Raw genomic sequence first — 22,763 nt, 5'->3', positions numbered from 1 at the left:
TTCACTGCAAATCAGAGATGCTGGATGAAAGCGGTTCCCAAAACATTTTTGCTTTCATGATACACCGTCAACTTTCCTTGCTCCTGAAGCAATGTTAACACTTACTGAGTTTGAACTAAGCTAAAAAAAAGGAAAGGAATGGGAAAATTAGTGTTGGGAAACTTCTTTGTGATTTGGCTTGTGTAGCCTGCTGTGATGGCATCTTTTAGACATTATCCTATTAACTGCTGTAGCAGAGTCTCAGTCTTGATCTGTGAGCACAGCTATTATGCAGATAGCAATTTGTGAACTCCTCTTACAATCCTCCTATACGGTGAAAACCCAGGAGCATTTCCATTCTCCCTGTCCTGGGGGTTAGGTATAGACTCCACAGTGAATTTGAGTGTCCTGATAGTAAGTTGGCCTCTGAGTTATCTTTTGGGTGGGTTTAAAAAAACTATGGCCCAGGACTAATTTGTCCATCAGCTGAAAATTATTCAAGCATATCTGTTTTGGGAGGGACAGAGTGGGATTTCTTGAGATTGTATGTTTGCATCCAGGCAGCAGCTCCTCAGCTAGTGACAAGCCTTGTGCTGAATGTGCTGCCTTCTGCACCTCTGATTACCTGGGAGCTCTTGTCTCCTAACTAACCATGTCTGTCAGCCCTTGTATAACCAACTCATTGTTGTACGTAGCAGCAGCGTGGGTCGTGGTTTTAAGATGTAAACATAAAGCCAGGGTGCCCTGAGGTTCAGTGCTGTGAACAAAGCAGAGGCAGGCAGCTTAGGCAAACCATTTTCTGCAGAAAGAGCAGGTACTAAACAGTTTTCCCTTGTTCAGGAAAGCAGGGATAAGACTGAGGGAAAAAGTCCTGGGAGCAAAATTATAGTCTGTGTGCTGGTCATGCCTTTGGCAAGCCTGAGAATATCCTAAATGCTGATCCTGTTTGGTGTGGGGGTCACTGAACATGCAAGTAAGGCACTGCAGTCCTGTAGCTACATATATCAGCAAACCTTGCCCTCTTCATGCCTGCCTGTATCACCCTGTGTTTGCAGAGACAGTTCTGCCAGCCAGTGCAGGGCAACCTTGTCTGGGACTTGCTGTTTCTGGGCTCTAGTGCCATTGCTGTCCTCTGGCTTCTGGAGAGCTGGGGGCGAGGAGCAGGGTTTTGCATGGACAGAGTCTTATGCCTGTGGGTATTTACAATTGCAGGGTAAGACACAGACCTATATGTAGGTTTAGTGGCTGAAACCTCTAATTTTCTCTGGTTGGCTTTGTTTACTCAGCAGAAGACCTTAAAGCAGCTTTCCTGCTGCTGCAGGGATCTCAGGCTGGTGATGCCACAGGCAGGGTGCAAGCAGGCAACGCTGGGGCTCTTGCACAAAGATGTCTTGAATAATCTTCCCTCTTGTCCAAAAGAGACAGTGCTGCACTCCCTCTTCCTGCATGTGTGATGCACTCTAATGGCAAGCGCTAGGCTGCCCCTTTAACATCTCTAACCTCCTACACAAAGTGAGCAACTCCCAGGATGGGTGCAGTGGGTTTGGAGAGGCTTCTGTGGTTTTATGAGAATGCTGTACATGGGAGGTTGCTTTTTCTTTTCTCTGTACGGGTGACATGTCACCTTTACTTCAGTGGCTGGTTTCTTGATAACATGCTTTAAAATAGAGATGTAGACAAATTGGCAAAAGGCCAGAGGAGAGCAGCACTAATTGTCAGAGCTTTAGAAAACATGACCTCTGAGGAGAGGTTGAAGAAATCAGGTGCATTTAATCTAGTCAAGACAGTATTGGTGGGGGAGGGACAAGGGTGTAATGGTTTCTCAGTACATAAAAGCTGTTGTTAAGGAAGGATGATTTATTCTTTCACTATCATTGGGGGGAAACAATGAGACAAAACTACATTTACACTGCAGAGAATGTTTAGTTTGAATATTTAGAAAAAGCCTTCAGTCCAGTGAAATGCAGGAAGAGACTGTCCAGGGGAGCTGTGGAACTTCTAACACTGGTGGTTTAAAGAAACTCCGGTCTGCTTCCATGAAAAATATGGGCTGTGGAACCTCTCAAGATCCCTGTTAGTGCCTTTGTTCCTGTAGTTTAGGCTAAAGGGTAGGTTTGAGGCTGATGCCTGTCCCTTAGCAACTGCAAGCCTTGGCTCTGCCAGCATTGTCAAGTTCATGTGGTCAGAAATGCATGAACCAGACTCCTCAAAGCATTGGCTGTAGTTCATAAAAATGGTGTGGCTTCAGTGGATGATAATATTAAGTAAGCCCTGTTTATCTGCCTACTGTTTTTGAGTCTCTTTGGCTGTGTCTGTATTGCAGTTGGAGATCTGATAGCAGAGAAACCCAAGCTTGCTCTAGTCCAACTTTCCTGGGTAGGAGTGAAGAGAGGGCAGCTTGGACCTTAGTACAGGGCAGTTGCCCAAGTAAGCATCCACTATCTGAAGACCTATTACACTGAATTTTGTGCTATTGTCTTCCCTGCTCTCTGCAACTGAGGTACTAGGCTGAGATCTGGAAGAGATGTCCTGATCCAGGCTGCCATCACCTCTGGCTCGTAGTGCAGGCAGACACAGACTTGGAAACATGACCTTTCCTCTGCAGTTGTGCCATAGGAATTACTTCTGTAGCAACATGACTCTAGGTTCTGGGGCTTTTAAGCATTATAAAATAAAATGTGAAAGTAATAACTGGTTGCTGGGAAAATATTGCAGATTAGCACAACTTGTTCTCTACCTTGACTGTTTTTATATTTGACAAGTATCACTTGCAGAAAAAGGACAGGTTTTATTATAACTTTTGTGTGCTTCCCTTCCAACTTCCTGAGTACATTTTTCACAGGCACCAAACTACTTTCAGGACAAAATGTTGGTGATTTCTCCAGTGGTGGTGAGAAACAGGGACGTGTGAGAGTGCTGTTCACTGGTGAAAGTGGCAGAATTTCTCACACTCCCTCATTCGTGATCTTACAAACCTTTTCTAGGCATAAGCTTTTTCTTTAAGGGGAGAAGGTCTAGTTTTTTGCACCCATTGGCAAGGCACAGATAAACGTGGACTTTTAATATCAGGTTTGCTTCTTTTGCCTTGTCTCCGACCCACAAATGCAGAGTTCTGCCTTTTTGGACAAATTTACAGATGACGTTATCCCATATTTTAAATACCCTACTTTTGTATCCCTCTTGCCTGAAGCTATTAACATTGGCAGAATTGATGTCCTTTGTTTATTTTGTGTACTACTTACAGCCTGAATGTTGGACACCAGCCGGTCTAGTTTTTCGTTTGGCTGCAGTAAGAGGTAGGGCATGCTTTTCCTTACATGCTCTTGCATCCCTGTCCTGAGGAGACTGTGAGCCAGTCTTCACAACAGGGATGGAGAAGGTGAAATGGCTTCCCTGTGATCAAGCTAAGAGCAGGTCCGGTAAAGGCAGGACTTTGCATACTTTCGTCTTTGGAGTGTTTGTATGACAATCACGTGCTTCTGCCTGTGGGTTGATGGGCACACACCCCAGGGGTTGCAAGTGGGCAGTGGAGCCTCCCACTTGCCATGATAGATGGGGTGTAGAGGTCTTGGCAAGTGCTCAGAGTGGTCAAGAGAAACACTGCTGAGTGCGCATAGGAGCTGGGTGCAGCTGAGCCCAGGCTGATGGGGAGTAGTGTGGCTGATCACTCCAGCGCTGGTCTTGGACCTGGGAGTTGGGAGGTCTGGATCTTATCCACAGCTCTGACACTGAGTCCATGCATGACCTCAGGCGCTCAGATACCATGGTGATGAACACAGCACAAATGTCTAGACAGATAGATTAGATTGGATAGACTCTGTATTTGACAAATATTTGTATATCGTCACTGTCAGTGCTCCCCTGCTATAAACACCCAGCCTGGTGATTTCAGTGGATCTTCTACACAGCAGTGGGGGGAAGAACCACTTGTTGCACTGAGGCAGGAGGGGACACATAACCACAGTGACACAAGTACTGGTGGTGACAGACTGGAAGCAAAGCAGGCAGTAGGGCAACTCTTGGAGGAAACAACACTGCCTGGCAGAAAGGCTCAGGATTTGGGAGCTGGCTTCTCCCCAACGCTGCTGCAGCCCTGCGCATGGCCCTATCTTTCCTTCTGTAACCAATTAGTCTGTAAGATCCTCAGGGCAGCGGTGACTTCCTCCTGCTGTGGCTTCTATTATAAGGCGCTGATTTCAGAAAAAAAGACAAACTACCAAAGTGAGACTTCCTTAAAAGCTTTCCTGTGCCACTGTCAGCCTCTGGCACAAGGGAGGATGTAGGAGAATCAGCTCTCCCCAGAATGATTCTTGGTTGTTTTCCCACCTGGTTCCCTTGTGAAAGATGCATGTAGCAGTACAGCAAAGATGTAGCTAGGAGTGTGCCCATGTAGGGATTTTTCAGAGGCTCTGCAAGGTCTCCTGAACACCCCTGCCTCCAGCACCCCTGACAGTGAGCCAGGAGTGCTGGAGAAGAGCACTGCCTCTTTAAGGAGATTTACATAGCAGGGCCTAATTACAGTTGTTGATTCTGATGTTTTCAGTGTTGTTCATATTCCATTAAAGGATAATGCCGCTTAATTTGCAGCAGAGGGTCTCGGTTAACAGTACACCCAATCACAAGGCAGCCCTAATGACACTACTTCCCTACTTCTGGTAACACATAATTAAAAAATCACTTCATTTCCAGTTGTGTGGTTATCCCCTCTCCCCCAATTGCCTAATTACTTTCATGATTATCTGTAAATATTTCAGCACTTAGATCTACTAATGAGTCCATGGAAGAGTTAACAACTTGAGTGGCATAACTGCTTGCCATTCCCTTTCTAGTACTGCACTGCAAGGAATCATTTTCCGCCTTGCATGTGAGAGAAGAGGGGCTTTGCTTGTGGTGGAATTGAGTTTTTGCTCTGGCTTTGAGGATGACAGGAGAGGGGTAGCATTCAGAACCTCCATCTTAAGCTGCAGGAGGTTTTTTGCTGGTTTTGGTAGTGGATGTGTATCTCTGCAAACTGCTTTGTGGCTTAAACACCACTGAAAGGGCTGTCCTGTTGCCTGGCTGTGGGAGCTGCTAGTCAGAGGGGCTTAGGCAGAGCTGGGTATGAATCTGGATCTAGCTGGGATGCCCACACATCCGGAAGATTTGGCTGAAATGGCTGGTTTCTGCCCTTACTCTACAGGTATGTGGGAAGTGGTAATACAGCTCTTGCTGTGCTTGGGCAAGAGAGGGCAATAGGTCTGGCTGTGGCTGCCCTTGTGTGGCGTTTCTTCACAAGCTCATCTTGCATGCCGCAGTCAGTGGCACTTACTGCAGCATGAGGGTAGCTTGGTCACTGGGTAAGGGAATATCTGAATTTCCCAGCAAACCTGTGCACAAGATGTCTACCACAGTTCTGTGGCTGCAGGCAAGAGGATGTGGAGTGATGTGTGCCCTGATGCCCATGGTAAAACGGAGAATCTGTTCTCTAATCCAAGCGCTGCTCTGCTCTGTAAAGCCACTATACAAATACTGCTTTCTCACTTCATAGATCTGGTCCTTGTACTTGTCTGGTATCTTGGGTATTAAAATTCACTTGGGGTTTTCAGACTGAGCACTCAGAGCTGACAGAGTGATGGAGGAGTGAGCTGGAATATCTTTCCTGCCCATGTGTTACATGGGCTTGATTGCTATGTTCTTTGTATGGTCAATCAGTAACACCTTATGCAAGCCCACTGGGAGCCTACTGATGGTCTCTGAAGGCATTATTTGGAATAACCAGAGATAATTGTATAACTAGGGGGTAATTAACTTCCAGGAATTAAAGAATCAAGCTTAGGCTGCACTACTCCTAGGAGTGAGTCTGTAAGGCTGGGAGTTAGAGAAATCTAGTCTTCTTTAATCATTTGAGCACATGTGACTTCAAAATCCTTGATACTTGGGGAATATGAGGCTGCTTCAAATCATATCCATGCATTTCTAGGCGATTCTTTAATAGTAGATAAGGGGGGAGGGCTTGAATGTGGTCCTAACCCAGTCTATTTGTGTTTCAGGTAACCCTGTCACAGTGGGAATGAGCATCCATATCTCCAGCATTGACCAGATCTCAGAAGTCAACATGGTAAGTTTGGAAAGAAAAAAAAAAAGCCTAATAAACTGTTCTTCCATCTTCTGGTTGAGATGTGCTTCCAAGACAAGGGCTTCTTGGAGCCACCTGAGATCTCAGGGTGCACTTCTGAAAAGCAGGGTAGTCACATCGCTGCTTTCTTCACCTCCTACTACAGATCTTCCCTGCAGCTGGGAAGTTGTTGGAGGAAGAGTGACATTTGTCTGGTACTGAAGAAGTATTTTTTTTTTTCTGCTTTGGACAGAGGGGTGATGGGAACTCTGATTTAAGACAGAATTCTTCCTCACTAAAGCATAAGGAATTCAAAGGTGATTTCTCCACATGTAGTGTGATGATAAAGAAAATCAAACACTTAATTGGGCAATAAGAAATGAGTTGTTTTTTTTCCAGATGTCTTTTCTCAGCATACTGGTTTCAGTCCGAGCCTTACTCCTTCCACCCATTGAGTGGCCTGTGTCACTGGGCCTGCCTGTCAGTTGTCCCCACAGCCTCAGCCCAGCCCTAGGCTGAAACAATACTGAACTCACTGAACTGGCATGTGGGATCTCTGTGGTGTACACCTACCCCTGCTGGTGGTACTTCTGATGTGGTTGGACATGCTGACAGACTTCAGTGAAGTAGTTCACTTCCTAATGTGGGGTAAATTCTAGTAGGGTTAGTGTCTATGCTGGCACACTGAAGTATCTATGGTGTTATGTGTGAACATGTGGACAGAGGATCTCTGCTGGCATCTCTGGAGCTAGTGGCATCTTATCCAGAGCAGATCCTCATCCCTTATCCTTCTGTTCTGGTTGCTCAGCCACCTCTCCAAGCCATTAATGCTTATGCCTTGAAAGAGTAGATGCAAGTTGTATTTTTCAGTTGACACAAAGGCAGTGGTGGCTTTACGGTCAGCCTGTGCCTGCCAAGTTGAAAAGCAGTCAGTGGGTTTTCATGCTTGCTGGTGGTAATTTGGCATTTCTTTGGAGATCTGTACTGGAAAGGGAGGCATCTAATAGAGGTCTGGTTTTGGGTGGCATTCATAGACTGGAGCTTTTCATATCACTGAGAAGAAAAAAATTATCTGCTCAGATAGCAATGGTTTGGGGTGAAATTTGTTAATTATTTTGGTCATGGTTTGGGTACACATCCAGACCTGTGGATCTATCTGTCAGAAGCCCTTAGCACCCAGCAGAGGACATGGAGTGTGCTGATCATTGCCTAACCTTGCCTTCCTCCCTCCTTCCCAGAGGCTTTTCCTCCAAACTCCTCTCCTTTCCAAGAGGCTGAGTGGAGTAGAAGGGTGGTGGGGACCTCCTGGCAGCAGCTGTCCTATTCCTCCGTTCCTGACCCATGCAGAAGAATCCTAGGCCAGTTTAGAGCTCTTGCTGTTCAAGTCAATTAAAACCTTGGTCTCCCAATGCTCCTGTCCTATTTATCTGCTTCTGGACTCTCCTGCCCTGTTTCTGTGGCCCACCAGCTATTCTGCTGTTGCATGGTGGGAGGAGGGGAAGTGAGACAATCTGACTAGTCGCTTTGGTTTCTAAACTGCTTGAAAATCCTGAATGCATATGTTGATATGACCCAGGATGAAGGGCCAACCATGAACATTCAGGTTCTCATATGGAACAGTTTCTCTTGCAGACTCTCTGTTATCATCCCACCATTACCGTAATTATCTGCATGGCATGTTACACCTCAGTCTAGTAACATTGACGCTGGATAGTGTGTACAGTCAGAAATTCAGGTACAGACATATGTCCCCATTGCATTGGGTAGCCGTGCTTGAGGATAGGCTCAACTTAGAAGAGCCAGATGGCTTAACCTACCTTGATCTATCTTGCCTGTCAGGGCAGAGCTCAACTTTGAGTCATCTCCTTCTCTGGTCTCAACTTGGATCTGAATTTTCCTATGTGGTGAACCAGCTGTCACCCTCCTTGCTAGAGTCAGCATGAACAATTTGGATTCTGGGCCTGTAGCTTAAGACCCCAGCCTGCACACACGTAACTGGGAGGGAGTGAGGGTTTTCGTTCTCAGCTGACCTGTAACAACTGCCCTGATCTTCCTCTGTAGACTTGAGAAGGTAGCTGAGCACTGCAGAGGCTGGTTCAGGATGAATCTTCCTGGAGATATGTCCATGGACTGTAAAGGCTGATCAAGTGCTTTGTCATACACCTGCTGTGAGCAGCTGTGGCCAGGCATGCTGTGTCCTAGGCTAGTATCCATTCTCTTAGCAACACTTTTCAACCCTTGCCATGTGAATGTGATGCTCTCCCCTCTCCAGTGAACACCTGTTTCCCTCTGCTGCAGGATGGCTGGGGCAAATGTGTATGCTCGGGGCTGGGGAGAAACAGCAACAATAATATCTCTGTGGGGTGCATGGGAGAGCAGGTTTCCTGGCATGGACCTTCATCCACATGCTGGTGTGGATCTTGCAGAAATTGGGCAGCACTATTGATGGACATTGAGTGTTTTGATCGTTGTGGTATGGCTGTAATCAGGCTGGGCACCAGGCACTGTCCATGCCATGCTCCTGTTTATACTGCAAAGGCATGTCACTTCTGGGCTTTTGATTATCCCTCCTGGCCCTGTTTGATGTGACAAGCGTAATCTCCTGCCCATCCTTCCTACATATGTTGGGGCCGGGGGGGGGGGAAGAATAGGGACAAAGTGGCTACATGTGAGAACCTACTCAAGATCAAGATCGATAAGCACCACAGTGAGGCAGCTGCAAAAAGGGCTTAAAAGATCAGAACCATCTTAAAGAACAAACATTTAGGGAGCAGAAGAGTTCTCATGTGATGTAAGTTTCCAGACTGAAGGGATTTTATGTGCATCATTCTTTTGTGTAACAGATGCCCCGGGGAAAGGGCTGTGTCTTACCCCTGCTCTGGACATAGATACTGGTAAGAAAAGCAAGGCATTTTTTGGCATCATGTGTGATTGGGAAAGGGACTGTGCAATGAATAAAAGGCACACAAGTGAAGCTGGGTTGTCATGGCAACCGGATAGCTTCTATTGTTCCACAAGGAGTGTTATTACTTACTGCCCCTTGTAGGGATAATTAATTAATCCTCAGACATCTTTTTGGGAACAATGGCTCTGGGGCTGGGCAGGTTGAGGGAGCCCCCAGCTCTCCCATGCCTTTCCCTGGGACTCTTGGCATCTGCTGGCTGTGTGATGGTGGGGAACAAGTTCTGTCAGTGACTAGCCGTTGCATGATTCAAAAAGTTGTTTTCCACAGGAGTCCAACTGGATGTAGTGCTGTGGAGGAATACAGCTCCACCCACAATCTAAGGAGCACTCCTTGCCTTCACTCCCCTGGGAGTTGTATTCTCAAAATGATGTGGTGACATTTCAATCCTGGAGGACACAGGACTCTCTGCAAAGGCAACACAGTTATGTCTTTATGCTGGAAGTTCCCAGACACTGATATACAGAATGCTTTGCAGCTCCCTGCACGTTATGTGTTTCCTGGTGCCTTACTATACAAAGGCGATGCATCTCCACCTCCTTGGGGGCCATGCCCAGATGCTGTGCCATGGTACAGCTCCAAAGATGGCTTCATGCCAGGGTGCAGGATGTTCATAGGTACAGTGCTGGCTTTGTAATGATCTCCCAGTGACGAGGGACCAAAACAACAGTCCTTATTTTTTAAAAAAATGGCACCTTCTTGTTCATTGCAGCTGCCGCCTGTGTGTGGTCAGCGGTATTTTCAAGCTCACTTGCTAGAGTAATGCTTTATTACTGTGTACTCCTCTTAGCCCTGCTAAGCAACGCTGAGCTGCAGCCTCTGTTCTTGTCAGTGATTAGAAGGATTATTTGCTGAGCCAAGATCAGTGACATCAATTGAAATGCCTGCGAAAGGATGCTAGGGGCCAGGCCAAATATGTGTTGGGGAGGGCACATTTGAGTGGCAAACCCTCTGGGAAGTGCTGATCCATGAAGATAAAAGGCCTAGCAGGAGTCTTTTCACACCCTGTATAAATTTGCGAGTTGGGGATTTAAAGGCAGGGTGAAAGGAGGAATGTCTTCATAATGATGTTCAGTAGCTCAGATGATCTGCAAAGAATGGAAGGATTATATCCCCTAGTTTTCCTTAAAGGAAATGGGCTGGATAAGTTATCTGGTAAATGCAATTTTGCTACAGGTGGTTGAATTGCAGTAAGCATGGAACAACATGCAGGTATTTATAGATGCTTGTTGGTGTATAGTGGTACTTGGACAGTGCTATGTTCAGACATCTTATTATGGTACCCAAGTTATTGAGGAGTCTAGTAGTACTTCTGACCCAGGAGAATGAAGAGCACTGGTAGCGTGGAGCTTGGTCACTCTGCAGCTGAAGCAGCATGCAGGTTTCCGTCCTTGTGGTACGTGGCCTGAATGCTGCCCAAAGTCGCTATCAGCTTAATGGTCTAGTTTAACCAACCTGCTTTGGTAGATCCAATTCGATGGTATCCAGTACCAATGGCTTCCGAAGGAGCTGAGTCTTCCCCCACTCCTGCATGCCCTTTCAGCTAAGGACTGGCTTGTTCAGGGTATATTGTACTTGCTGCATGGTGGGACTAGAGGCTAATACTTCCAACTGTAGCCTTCTCTCTCTCTCTCTAGGTAATCTTTGGGGACATATTTTTCTAGTACCAGACAGTTCAGACTCCCTTCAAGCATTAATGAACTATTTCAATAAGGAAAACAACCAGAAGTTTTGTATGCATTTGAAATAAGAGACGGTTACCCTTCATAACGCTTCAATTTTCCTGCCCTGTGATCTGTGCAGTCCTAAACCTGTTCCCTCCTGTGTATCTGCACACCATAGACAGCTCGGAGCATCCAGCCGTTATAGTTGTGATTTCTTTGTGGCTCCTATAATTTATTCATCCCAAGATGCTCTTCTACATCTGCAATAACATTGTTTCAGTTTGTTATAGCACTAGCTTTAAAGTTTTATAAACCTGGTGACAAGTTGAAAAGTTACAAGAGGATTGTTGTAGAGGGCTAGTGTAAGAAACAAGGCTTCCAAATAGAAATGTTTGCAGGAATATAGGTGTTAAAAGAACGATGCCTGTGCAATTGGCAATACCTTTTGATGGGGGACAGTCTGCAGTGCAGATAGGTTACAGGTTGGTGCAGGATGCTTGGCAAAGCTGACCTTGATGCTTTGCTTCATTGCCTCCTGCTCCCTACTCCTGTATCACCTGTTGCTACACTGCTGTCTTGTCAGAGTGGCTGCACTCGCGCTGGCATACTGCACTGGATCTCTTGGGGGTTATGGAAGGAAGCATCATTTCTGCTATTTCCCAACTTCCTGAAGCTTGCTTGAAAAGCAAACTGTCTAGTTTGGCAAAGAAGTTTTTCCTGTTCATGAGAGATGTAAAGCGTGTCCCAAGACAGCGATGAGCTGCAAGGGTTTTAAATTGGCTTTTAACCCAAAAGAAAGTGGATCAGGTTGTGTGTAAGGATGTTTTTGACCAGGACAGTTCATCTTACAAGCTGTTATCCCATCATCAGTGGGGCATCACTCTTCTCACTACATCAAATATTCCATCTATTAGGCATGCTTGAAATAGCCTTTGTAGTGGAATCTGTCCTGATCAGGATTTGCAGTTCTGTTTTCACTGGAGTATGAATATGCACTGACTAGTTGAATCTCAGTTTCAGTGTAACCCATGCACAGTAATATATGTGCTTGACTCTGCTGTATGCTGGGTGTAGCTGATGAAAGAAGGCAGTGTGGATGGCTAGGCTCCATACAAGAGGCTTTTTCTGGTACACAGCACAGCAGCTTCTTAGGCTATACGTTCTCCTGGTCAGAACTCTTGACCTTTGGCCCTTTCAGGAAAGGGGAAGGGAAAGGCAGGAAAATGTATATCCATATGGGATCTCTGATCTGGATGCATGATGTCCAATCCATTCTTGAACTGTTCCGACAGTCAAATTATGTTTGCAAAACCCTGGTTTCCTTGGGGCCGATGCAGCTTTGGCAGTAGCCTTTGAGGACCCTCAGCAGACCCTCAGCCTGCAATAATGGACAGAAACAACTTTGCTGCAATATGCCCCTGAAAAGGATTTCCCATTGGTATAGATGTCTTGAGCTTTAAAAAACAAGATTTTTAAGAGGAGGTTTCTACTATTATACTGCACCTTATACTACCATATAGTCTTTTCAAATATATCAGTGTTTTTCTTATTCTTAACTGAAAGTGTTCTGTTTTGTTGCCATCTCTTTTCAATGGATAAATGATATACAGATATTTCCCAGTCAGTCTATTTTATGTCCCTGGATATCCAAAGCTTTTAAAAAAGCAAAGGTTAAAGCATTTAAATCCTACAGTCAGAGGTTTCTGGAGTTATATGCTATGAGATACAAGTATGACATGACACTCCAGTGCTGTAAATGTTTCCCTGTAGCCTAGGGTATCTCCAGCCCTGTGACACTGTGGTATCTAAACTAAGAGTGTGTGTGTACATTACATCTTGGTATTTAAGGCTGCTGAATATTGAAGGCTGCCAAAATACGGTAAAACTAAGAGGCAGCTTTGGTGCTGAGCTAATGATGGTGTGCTGTAATAGTACTGTGGGGGCTGTAGTCCTGTTGGATTGCTGTAGGCTCCTGGGATGGTAATGTTGCAGGTAGCAGAAGATGCTGTGGGGCCTCAGTGCTGGAGAAGGGCCACATCCTACCAGCATGGCATGGTAAGAATGATGCAGCTCTGACTTAGGGTGAGATATCCCTAGGCTCTGTGCTGGCATGGACAGGTAGGGATAATGTGCTTTTTTTCACGTGCTAGGGGCTTCTGTGTGCTGTGATTTAAACTAAGGTATTGCAAATATGCATCTGAGATGGAAGGTTTCTTCAGAGCTGGCAAGTGTCTGTGCCTTCCTCTGCCAATGATTGCTTCAGTACAACTTAGGTCGTGCAGCTATTGTCACTTCAAGTCCTGGTGTGCAGGGCCACAATGCATTGGATGGCTGTTTGCTTGGGAAATCAAACAGTGGCAGTTCTGTACATGGGAAACAGCATTTTCGTGAAGGGGAGAGTTATCAGGGGATGCAAAGGGCAGTCCTGCACAATGATTGTGTGCAGTGTCCTGTGCACACTGCCATCAGTTACGTATAGTCACCTTGGTGGCCTTCTCATGTCTCTACTTCTCCAGCAATAGGAAGTAGCTTGTGCATAAACACAACCACTTCACTAGCTGAAGGAAAGCAACAGCATCTTGATGCTTTTTCCTTCTGCTGGAGAGATGTTTGGAGAAATAAAAGATGGTTGTAGTGGGGTGGAGAGTAACCTCCAAACCACTCTAGACATAGCAGCTTTGAGCTGGTCTCTTTTGCAGGCAGGAGGTACAACTGCCTGCTCTGTGGCTCATCTAGATAGATGGTAAGAGTAGAAATCTACTGAACGCCTAGAAACATCTTTGCAACAAAGCAGATGTCAGGGACCCATCTTATCTGCCGTTGCTAGATTCGAGGTTACTTTTGTCAATCCTTGCAGTGGTGACATCCTGTGACTGCTGAGGCTCAGGGTGACTTTCATCAGCACTGATACAGTCTAAAAAGTCAAGAATCAGATGTGGATATCTGCTCACACCACGTTATGCTTTTCTTTAGCAGAAATCCCACTAATTGTGCTTAAACATCTCTTGGACTAAGGTAGTGTGTGAGGACAAGTAAAGCATCTGGCCTCAAGGGCGCTCTGCAGTGTGATGGTATGGGGGAGTGGATGCTCAAGTATAAACAGGCAGTGTTCCCCTTTCTGCCCCAAAGACAGGGATGGTCCTTCCACAAGAGGGTGGGGTTCTTGCACAAAATAGTTAAGAATAAAGCAAACTTGTGAAGGGGCCTGAAGTACTCCCCATTCATTGGTTCTGAAATTGGTTGCAAAGAGATTGTCCTGGCTTAAGAACTAGAAAATAGGTCAGTGTGACTCATATGTCAATATTTACTGCATTTATGGCAACTTGTAGAAGGGAAAAATCTTATTTGTCTTCCATAATATTTCACAGATTATCCCATTCCCATGACAAATCTCTCCCTATGCCCTTGGTCCTGGTGTTGCTTGACTGCAGAGTCAGCCCAGTAAATTCACTACATCTTAGAGTCAAGTTGCTAAGTAACAACCCAAAGATCACCATACAGTCTCTTCAAATGCTGTGGCCAGCTGGAAGCTAGGATATGCACAAAGCACCAGCAATTCCTTCCGAGACAGAAGTCTCAAGGACTCAGTGCATGTGTAGCAGAGAGCAGCCTGGTAAAGCAGCAGTCCTTCCAGGTCCCTGCCACTGTACTGCCTGGGGGTGTCCTGAAAGGGGACAGCTTTATCGCTTCCCCTATAAAGGGGTCTCCTATGCTTGTGCTGAAGGGCTCTGATGTTTTGAACATTAATGATGTCCTTGAATGAAATATTTTTGTTGGCTGAATTGCATGGTTTTGCCATGTACATAGATCAGTAAATGGTGAACTGTGGAAACCTGGCTGAAACAAGCTCTCAGTGGAAGAAAGACTGTGAACTGCTGGACTAGAGAATGACTCTCTGCCCCTGAGGCTTTCTATTCTACCCTGCTGGTTTCTTCCTTGTAGCATTCACATATCTCAATGGGAGAGTTTGCAGAAAGCTCTTTGCATAACTGGAAATTCTTGGTTATGGGAAAGCTGTTGGGTAGACTGGCTGATTCCTAGCCTAGACTTTGGGTTTTGCAGCACGAATAAAATGTGGTGGCAAAGCTTGTTAAAAATTATTCCCCCCGTGCATCTTTCCATGATGCTGTTATCCCTAAGGAGCAGCTCTGCAAGTCCTCCAGTATCACAAGTTCAAGCCTCAGGAGGGCTGAGTCAACCCTGCTCCAGTACCGAGAAACAGAGTTCACATGTTTTGCTCACTAGGCGATTTCCCAAATGAGAACATTTCTGTGCTCTCATTGAAGAGGCTAAGTTCACTCTGCATTTTGTAGGTGACTCCACGCCACGGCAAGAGAGAAGTCATATTGGAGAGGATGAGAGTCCATGGCTATATAGTTTGCAGCATGCTTTCAGCTGAACAGTGCAATGTATTGCAGTGCTCCATCTGTTCCTGTATCAGCCAAGTTATCTTTAGATCTGAACATGTCAGTGTTGTATGGTGGTGGTATGAACCACTTCAGCTTGCACCCCAGCATTCCTGTAGTAGTTAGAATTGCTACTGCAGAAAACTTTGCCCAGGATAAAAATGTCTTTTTTTTCTGCTTCGTTTTTATTCAGGTTTTTACACAGGCAGAACTCCCACAGCCTTTTTATATATTTTTTTATATATATTAAAAAGCCGTCTGTGTTTGAGAGCAATGTTCCAAACTGCCACCTGTTTCAATAGCAATGCTGCAGCATTGGAGAGGATTACTGCAGAATGCTGAAGTATCTTCCCACAAGTGAAAGCTTCATCTGGTTTGATTGAAAACCAAATTAGATCTTGAGAATCTGACCTTCTGACATCCTGTCATATATATGTTTAAAGCATCTAGCAATAGTGTATGTGCGCAAGAGTGCCAGCACCTCAATATAGAACCTAGATCCAACTACAAGTGCGTGCGTGTCGTGTTGCTATTTGAATATGTAAATAAATGGGGCTATATATAGCTCTATGTTATGTACATGTTAAGTGAAGGTGGCAGATAGGACAGCTGAATAGCTTTGCTGTTTCTGAATGCTGGTAGAGGCTCCCTGCATGCTCCCTACATCTCTTGTGCTTGCTCCTACACTTCTCAGCCTTTCTGCTATCGCGTTTTTCAGGCCTCTGGAGAAGATCGTGTGTGGGGACAGGAGTTGTTAGTATTCTGAGTCTGTGCTGAGTTGCTAGGCTACAGAGAAAAATGAACATTCAAGGAAAAGGGATGGTAAAAGGAAGAGGATCTGCTGAGCTGTTTGGAGATCCAGAAAGGTCCTCTAGTCAGATGAAAGGGATCATTTTAGGGAAGAAGGGTGTGCATGCATGTGGGATGAAATGTGGGCAGTCCCTGCTGCCCTGACACAAGTGGAGTCTCAGGTCAACTCCAGCCAGAAAAATGGCAGAGGAGGGAGTAAAAGGCAAGATTCACTGGCCCCTTCCATGTCACTGCTTGCAAGGTGAGCACAGCTGGCCTCCTACTATCTGTGCCAGGGTGCAGTGGGACACCAGGCTGGAGTATGCCCTCTTATACATCCTTTGCCCCTCTTTACAAGGTGCACTGAGCTCCCATCTGAGGCTCTAGTGAAGAGGGAAGCAAACCCAAAACATACTGCTTACAGATTGGACCTCATCTCCCTTTTCCACTGCAGCAACCTGCTACCACAGTATCTCCTTTAACTTCACTGTGACTGCAGGGCAAGGCAGCCTGTGACTTGTATCTCCCTGTCCATCCCCTTTGATGCATTCCTAGGTCATGGATACACTAAGTATTGACCCTTTTATCCATCAAGAGTTTGCAACTAAGGTTCAAGGGGACTTGAGGTTTTACAGGAGCTCACAAGCTCCTGTCCGAGCCTAGTTTTCCTGAGTCCCAGTCTAGTTCCTGAACACAAACCCTCTTCCTTTTCAGCTTTCCCCCCCATAAATGAGTGTCAGGTATTTAGCTGTACAGGTTGTGAGCCATCAGACCTACCAGGTGCCTTGTGTTCCACTCTTCTGGAAGGATGGCTTTTTCCTGTGCTCTTGTTCTTGTCTGCAAGATTTCTGTTCCCTCTCAATATTACTGGTTGTATCAGAACCCTCAGAAAAATTAAACAGTGCCTTTGGGTATTTTTATTATCTGGATACTTTATTTACTGAGCTCACATGGGCTACCTGCCAATAACTTTCAGCCAGCTCTGCAAACAGAGCTCCTTGGCTCCAGGACTGTTGGTCCTGGTACTGCAGAGAGCACTCACTCAGCATGGACAGAGACTGCAGCTTGTTCCCCGCCATCCAGTTGGCTGTGAAGTCAAAGTCTGCTTGCTTGTGGACCTCCACAGCCTGCTGAAATTTCCTTTATCTTCATGCATCCTGTAATAAGCTTGACTTGTTCAGCAGAATCAGGAGTGTTTCATACAGCTGCATTTTTTAATGCTATTGTCATTTAACTACACTGCACCCGTCCATCAGGTTTATGATCCTGCAGACAAGACTTGGATTGCTAAAGTTGAAGAACGATAGCATGGGCCATATTGTGCGCGCTGCTGCTGCTGTCAGCCTGGACTGGTTCCCTTGGCTGTACTCTGTCATGACCAAAGGCAGACTAACCCATGGATGGAGGCAGAGGTAGACTAAATCCATGATGATACATTGTCTGGTCAGTACCCTTGACAGTAGAAATTGTTTCCTAGAACCATATCAGTTGATACTCCTGTACTTTTTGGTGGTCCCAGGATGACTACACAGTGCTCTTTTCACACCACAGCTGAGACAGTTGATTGCTAGCCCTTTTCTCTAACAATAACTCAATCTTACTGAGTTTGTCAACTTAGGGGCCACAGATAGGGCTATGCAGAATATTCTTATGTAGAAGCAGTCACCCCAGATATAGAACTGGGTCTCTGTATGCAGGAGTCTTGGGGTTTTCAAGTGCAATAGTTTGCATCCGGTTTGCTTGGCCTTGTTGAAAAGTAGGCCTTGTTTTCCAAATCACAGAGCTGCCATCCTCTACCCTTAGGAGACCACTTTTGACCTAACTGAACCCTTTTGCCAGAAATATGTTCTGCTCTTCTGCATTTCACCATCTTATCTGCTTACTCCCAGCTATGCTACCTACGTGATAAAACTTTACTTTCTACAGTAAATCTAACCTTTTGGTCAAGCCAATCTGTGCCAGCCTAGTTGAGGTGATTCTTCCGCCCAGGACACGTTAGTCGTCTTATATCATTTAAAGGATTTGTTTGCCTCTGGCTACCTCCTGGGAAATGACATTTTTGTGGCAGTTTGCGGAACTTGGAATATCAAACCTTCCTTCTCTAAGTTAAAATAGTGTCTTTAAAGCACTGTGTGCCTTGATATTGTTGCAGAGAGCCTGATGGTTTCAGTGCTCAGAGCTGTATATACAGCATTTTATTCTGCCATGCAAAATAGTAATATTGTTTCATTCATAATGTGATTCCCTACTTATGCAGCCCCAAACTGCATTGGTGGTCTTGACTGCCACAAGCTCTATTTAATTTCTTTTCCCCAGGGAGAAAAAGTCATTTCTGTTCATTACACATTTAACATTTTCCTAGAGTTGAGGGGATCCCAAGCTGCAGCACGGAGGCAAGTTAGCATCAGTGTCTTATTTTTACAGATAAGAGAAAATGAGGCATAGGTGAAAGTGCCCAAAGTCTCCTACAGAATTATCATTGACTGAGCTGAAATTGATACCCAGAGGTGTTTTCTAGAGTACCTAATTCAAAGGGGCTACTAAGCCCCTTAATGGCTTTAATTCTGCATTCCTCCAGCCTTTCTTCCCTGTGATCTCCACTAGTCAGTGTCTATGTGGAGGGCTGCAGAATCTCTCCTGCTTGGGGTAGAGTCTGACTGGATTGGTGTCCAGTAAAACTCTTGCAAGGTGAAGAGGATGTTTCATTTAAATATAAAAAAGGTACAAAGGAGTGAAGAGTTCTGGGAATGTTTTGGAGAAATTACACTTTTCTGTTACCAGGTTGCTCCTGCTAGAAAGCCTATTGAGTTTTAACCACTTGAAGTGAGTATCTCTCAGCAAGCAAGAGGTAAGAAAGTCACTACAAGGTGAAAATTCTCTGAGGATACATGCAGAGGCTGTGAAGCCCCTTTGAAAAGGTCTGGTCTTCCAGCATCACCTTTCCCTTGGTATAATCCAGTTTTCCCCCATCCTTCTGAGGGCTTTAGAAACTGATATCTTCACTAGTCACTGTTCAAATGTCTGACTCTAATTTAATTTACTCTAAGAGGCTAGTTGTTGCATGTTTAATTAAATACAAAGTGATTATTAAAAACATTTTTGAGCTTTAATGGCTGTATATTAGATATGCCCATATGTGTATGCATGCAACGCATGCAGTAGGGTAGTGCCGGGAAAGCACGAAAAAATGAGTTGGGAGAAGCTAGGTGGGAGAGGGGAGGAGAAGAGGTGGGATACAGGCACCAGCACTGTCCCATGGCTTGTAGGTGTGCAGAAGGCAGTTGTGTAGCATACCAGATTAGTGCCTGCAAACAGTGGAAGGTAAAGTTGGCCTTTCTGAAAGCACCCTGTTTTCCTGTCATGGGTCAGCAGAAACCTATGGCAGCATAATCTGTTTTAAATTACCAAGTACTTCAAACCAGAAAGCTTGTTGTAATGTGAGCATGCCCTCGGACTCCCTTTCCCAGCTATGCAATGCATGATCATAACACTTTTCTGAGACTCCACAGAGAGTGCATTAATTCTTGTGTGTCTCACACTGTGGTAATGGGTGACCTTGTGCATACCTAGAGAGAGGTTAAGAGAAGCAACAAAAGGGGCTAAGTTAAGATTTTTGCCTTAAGTAAATATGGTAAGAGAGAGAAGGGATTTGGGAAGACTTGATGAAGCATTTGGAGACATCTGATGCACTAGCAGAACATAGATGTAAGCAATAAGCCTTTAAGGATCTCCAGGAGGGGGAAGAACCCATGTTACCTGCACTGTCTGAGACCCATGTCATTCCTGAGACAGACTTCACTTGGGAAAACATACATCATACTTCTCATGGAGGGCGGGGCATGTCAGCTTGCTGCCCTCCCTGCACTATCTCAAGCCAGTCACCCCTCTAACTTGCCATTTTCCTGGAGGAAATTACTCAGTTGGGGACCTGCTGCCTGAGCTCCCTCCTTGTTCAAGTGAGCATCTTACCTGTTTTTAGTTCTCCTGGTACTACAATGAGTCCTTACCAGTTCCCAGCCCATTTATCAGTGAGAAGATAGTGTAAGCACCATCCCTTTGACTTTCTGCCTGAAAACTGGTCAAATTCGTGCATCATCTTTTTCTGAACTTAATGTGTGGCCTTGCTTCTCTGGCCTTAGTTGGCTGTCTGGACAAAGCATGCCATGCCCTTCTGTGCTGGTTTGGCATGGGAAGGTATAGGAACCAAAAATTAGTTTGACCGTTTCTCATTAAGTGGTTCCTCTCTGGGAAAGACAATTTCTCAAGTTATGATAAGGTTTGGAGTGAAAGCTAGCTGGTGATGCAGAAATGGGAAGGTATAACAACCCTGCTTTTGTGGGTAGAATGTGCTCCAGGTGTTGCCCAGCTACTAGTTTATGGGGAGTGAGGACACCAGACCAGCAGAAATGGTATGCAGTAGCTCACAGATTTTATGGCTTAAGAATAGAAACTGCCTGGCATTGTTTTCTAAGAGCTTGCCTAAGAAAGATGTCAGAAAGCTTGTGGTGATTTTGGGATTGCTGCCTGTAATACTGAGCAAGGTTGCTGTTTTGCATGTGCTCATAGAGCAGGTGATACTCATTCCTGTGCCCATCAGCTCTGGCTTTCTCCTCTTGACTTCTGCTTCCAGCATGACTGGGGCTGTTAAGCAGATGACATGTGGTGCTGCCTCCTGCTTAGATAGGGCATTGATATACAGGCTCAGAAGTCTGAAAAGCCTTGTCATGGGCAGATCCCTTTTGGCTTAGGACCCAGCTATCTTACAGCTGCAGGACCAGCACCAATCCAGGTGCTGCAGGGATAGGGCATGACAGGAAAGAAATAGGGCAACAAAGTGACACTTTACTTGCACACCCCTAGTTGTTGAGGATATAGCTGATATCTGTCCCAGTTTCTGGACATGTATTCAGCAATTAAATACATGCAAATTACTACAAAAGTAGATCAGATTAGTGAGGGGAACATCTCCATGCAAAGTACTTCTCAGGTCCTAAAGAAAATGAGTTCAAGAGCACAAAGACCTCCAGCACAGAAAGGCATAGAGCATATCCTAAAAGCCAACACATTCCTGTCCCCTTGCGTTACTGGCAGAGAGATTGCAGGTGGAAGGTGCTCTTCCTGATCTCCAAGTCAGTGCTGACATCTGGTTATTCAGAAACAGGGGAGGTGGAAAGAGATTGTGGCTTTCTCACCTGCTAAGCTTAAATGCAGGGAGAAGAGCAGTATCTAAAATAGTTGTCACTTTATGTAGAACAGTTGTCATGCAGAACTTCAGACTTGTAAACTGGGCACTGGCTTGCACCAAAAGAGAAATTAAAAGCAGCATTTTGGCAAAATACTCTCCCCATGAAACGTACAGTAACTACAAGAGCTGCTGCCTCCTGCCCTAAGCAAAGGTGAGAGTCTGAACAGACTTTGTGCTGTCTTAGAGCTGGAAGGACTGCTTTCGGGTATTTACTTATGTCATATTAACTGGTGCTCGTTAAGGTCTGGGACTCATTGATTTATCTGTGTGGAAATGGACAATCTTTTATGAGGGCAAAGTAATTTTCTTAAACAAGCTTGCTAAGGAAGAACCGTGGCCGTCTTGCTGTGTCCTTCGTGTATTCTCTTGTATGTTTTACACTGCTCCAATTCTTTGCAACTGATTGCAGGCATATCCTGTCTCCTCCCCTTAAAAATAATTCCTCTTATTTCCCCTATCCCCTCCTTAAAATGAAACATACTTGAGGACTACTTTGTCCTTTAATTTCTCTCCCAAGAATGATGGGAACAGGAGCTGGTGTTTAATCATCAAAGAAGTTGAAGCCAACAAACTGTTCATTAGTCTCTGGCAGTGGCAGCTTGGTTTTTACTAAGTCAGATGTTCCATTTTTCTCCCTCTTTCTGGAGCATCTTGGCTTTCCTAGTGTTCTTTTGTGATCTTGGACAAGGACACCATATGTCATTTCCTTATATGGGGAAGGACTTTTATTTGGTCACTTCTCCAAAAGGAGGTGCTTTATCAAAGTTGGGGCGGAGCGGGAAAAGTCAAGTGGAGAGCTAGTGCTAGAGGCAAGCTGCAAAACCTCCTTTATCCCTCATGCCCAAAGTCATGCAGCAGCAGAAGAGCAGTGTGCACTCTCCCCTGCAGAAATGTTACTGCTTCTAGTACCTTACAAGTGCTTGGTGAAACACAACCTCCACTAGCAGCCTGGAATAGTCACCTTACCTTTCAGAGGGGCTTTGAAAGTGATCAGAGTCATTTGTCATCCACAAAAATTGACTAGGCACAGGAGACATCCATGTTGCCAGAAATACTGTACTCCGAGCAAAGATGTGACCCTTTCACATACATTATTCCTTCCATTTCTAATCCTGGCTTCTGAGTCTAGCGTAGCTCCCAATGAGCATGCACAATTCTGCCTCTGGACAAGTTTAGTACTAGGGACTCTACAGGTCACAGCACAAAGAAAAATGATCTGACCCAACCTGCCAATGATCCGTATCTTCCAGGAGCTGTGCTAAGGGTTTATGAAGCAGCCTGCCTGGGAGGGATGCTTCTGGTGACTTTCTGTTGGAAGATGGAGCTTCTGCCTTGCAGCATGGAGGCTCTGTGTCCTTGGGCTATTCTTTCCTGTTAGTCCCTTCCTTTTATGACTTGGACTGTATTTTCCACATTAATGCCTAGACCTTCCAAAATACTGTTAAGCACCTGACTTCATGCTTTTGTAACAGCAAATTCCACAGGTTCTGTGGAAAGTTATTTCCATTACCTTGCCTTCAGTCTGTTCTTGTGCAACAACCCATTGCAGAATGTCAGATATTGTCATCATACGGCTCTGTTTTGTGTTTAACCTGTGCAACAGTCTGTCCATCCCGCGCCCCCC

At 45.3% G+C, this 22,763-nt stretch overlaps 1 protein-coding gene across 2 annotated transcripts in view; it reads left to right on the top strand.

Moving 5' to 3' along the window:
* The window catches only part of GABRQ (gamma-aminobutyric acid (GABA) A receptor, theta), a 76,025-nt gene that overhangs the window by 22,003 nt on the left and 31,259 nt on the right, over window positions 1–22,763 (top strand). For both annotated transcript variants that reach the window (XM_009331622.1, XM_009331621.1), the window contains exon 3: window positions 6,009–6,076. In XM_009331622.1, the coding sequence (XP_009329897.1) occupies window positions 6,009–6,076 (68 nt within the window). The remainder of the gene's footprint in view (window positions 1–6,008; window positions 6,077–22,763) is intronic.

Source organism: Pygoscelis adeliae, unplaced genomic scaffold, assembly GCF_000699105.1.
Source record: "Pygoscelis adeliae isolate BGI_AS28 unplaced genomic scaffold, ASM69910v1 Scaffold79, whole genome shotgun sequence".
NCBI lineage: Eukaryota > Metazoa > Chordata > Aves > Sphenisciformes > Spheniscidae > Pygoscelis > Pygoscelis adeliae.
This window is presented reverse-complemented; position numbering and strand designations above follow the sequence as displayed.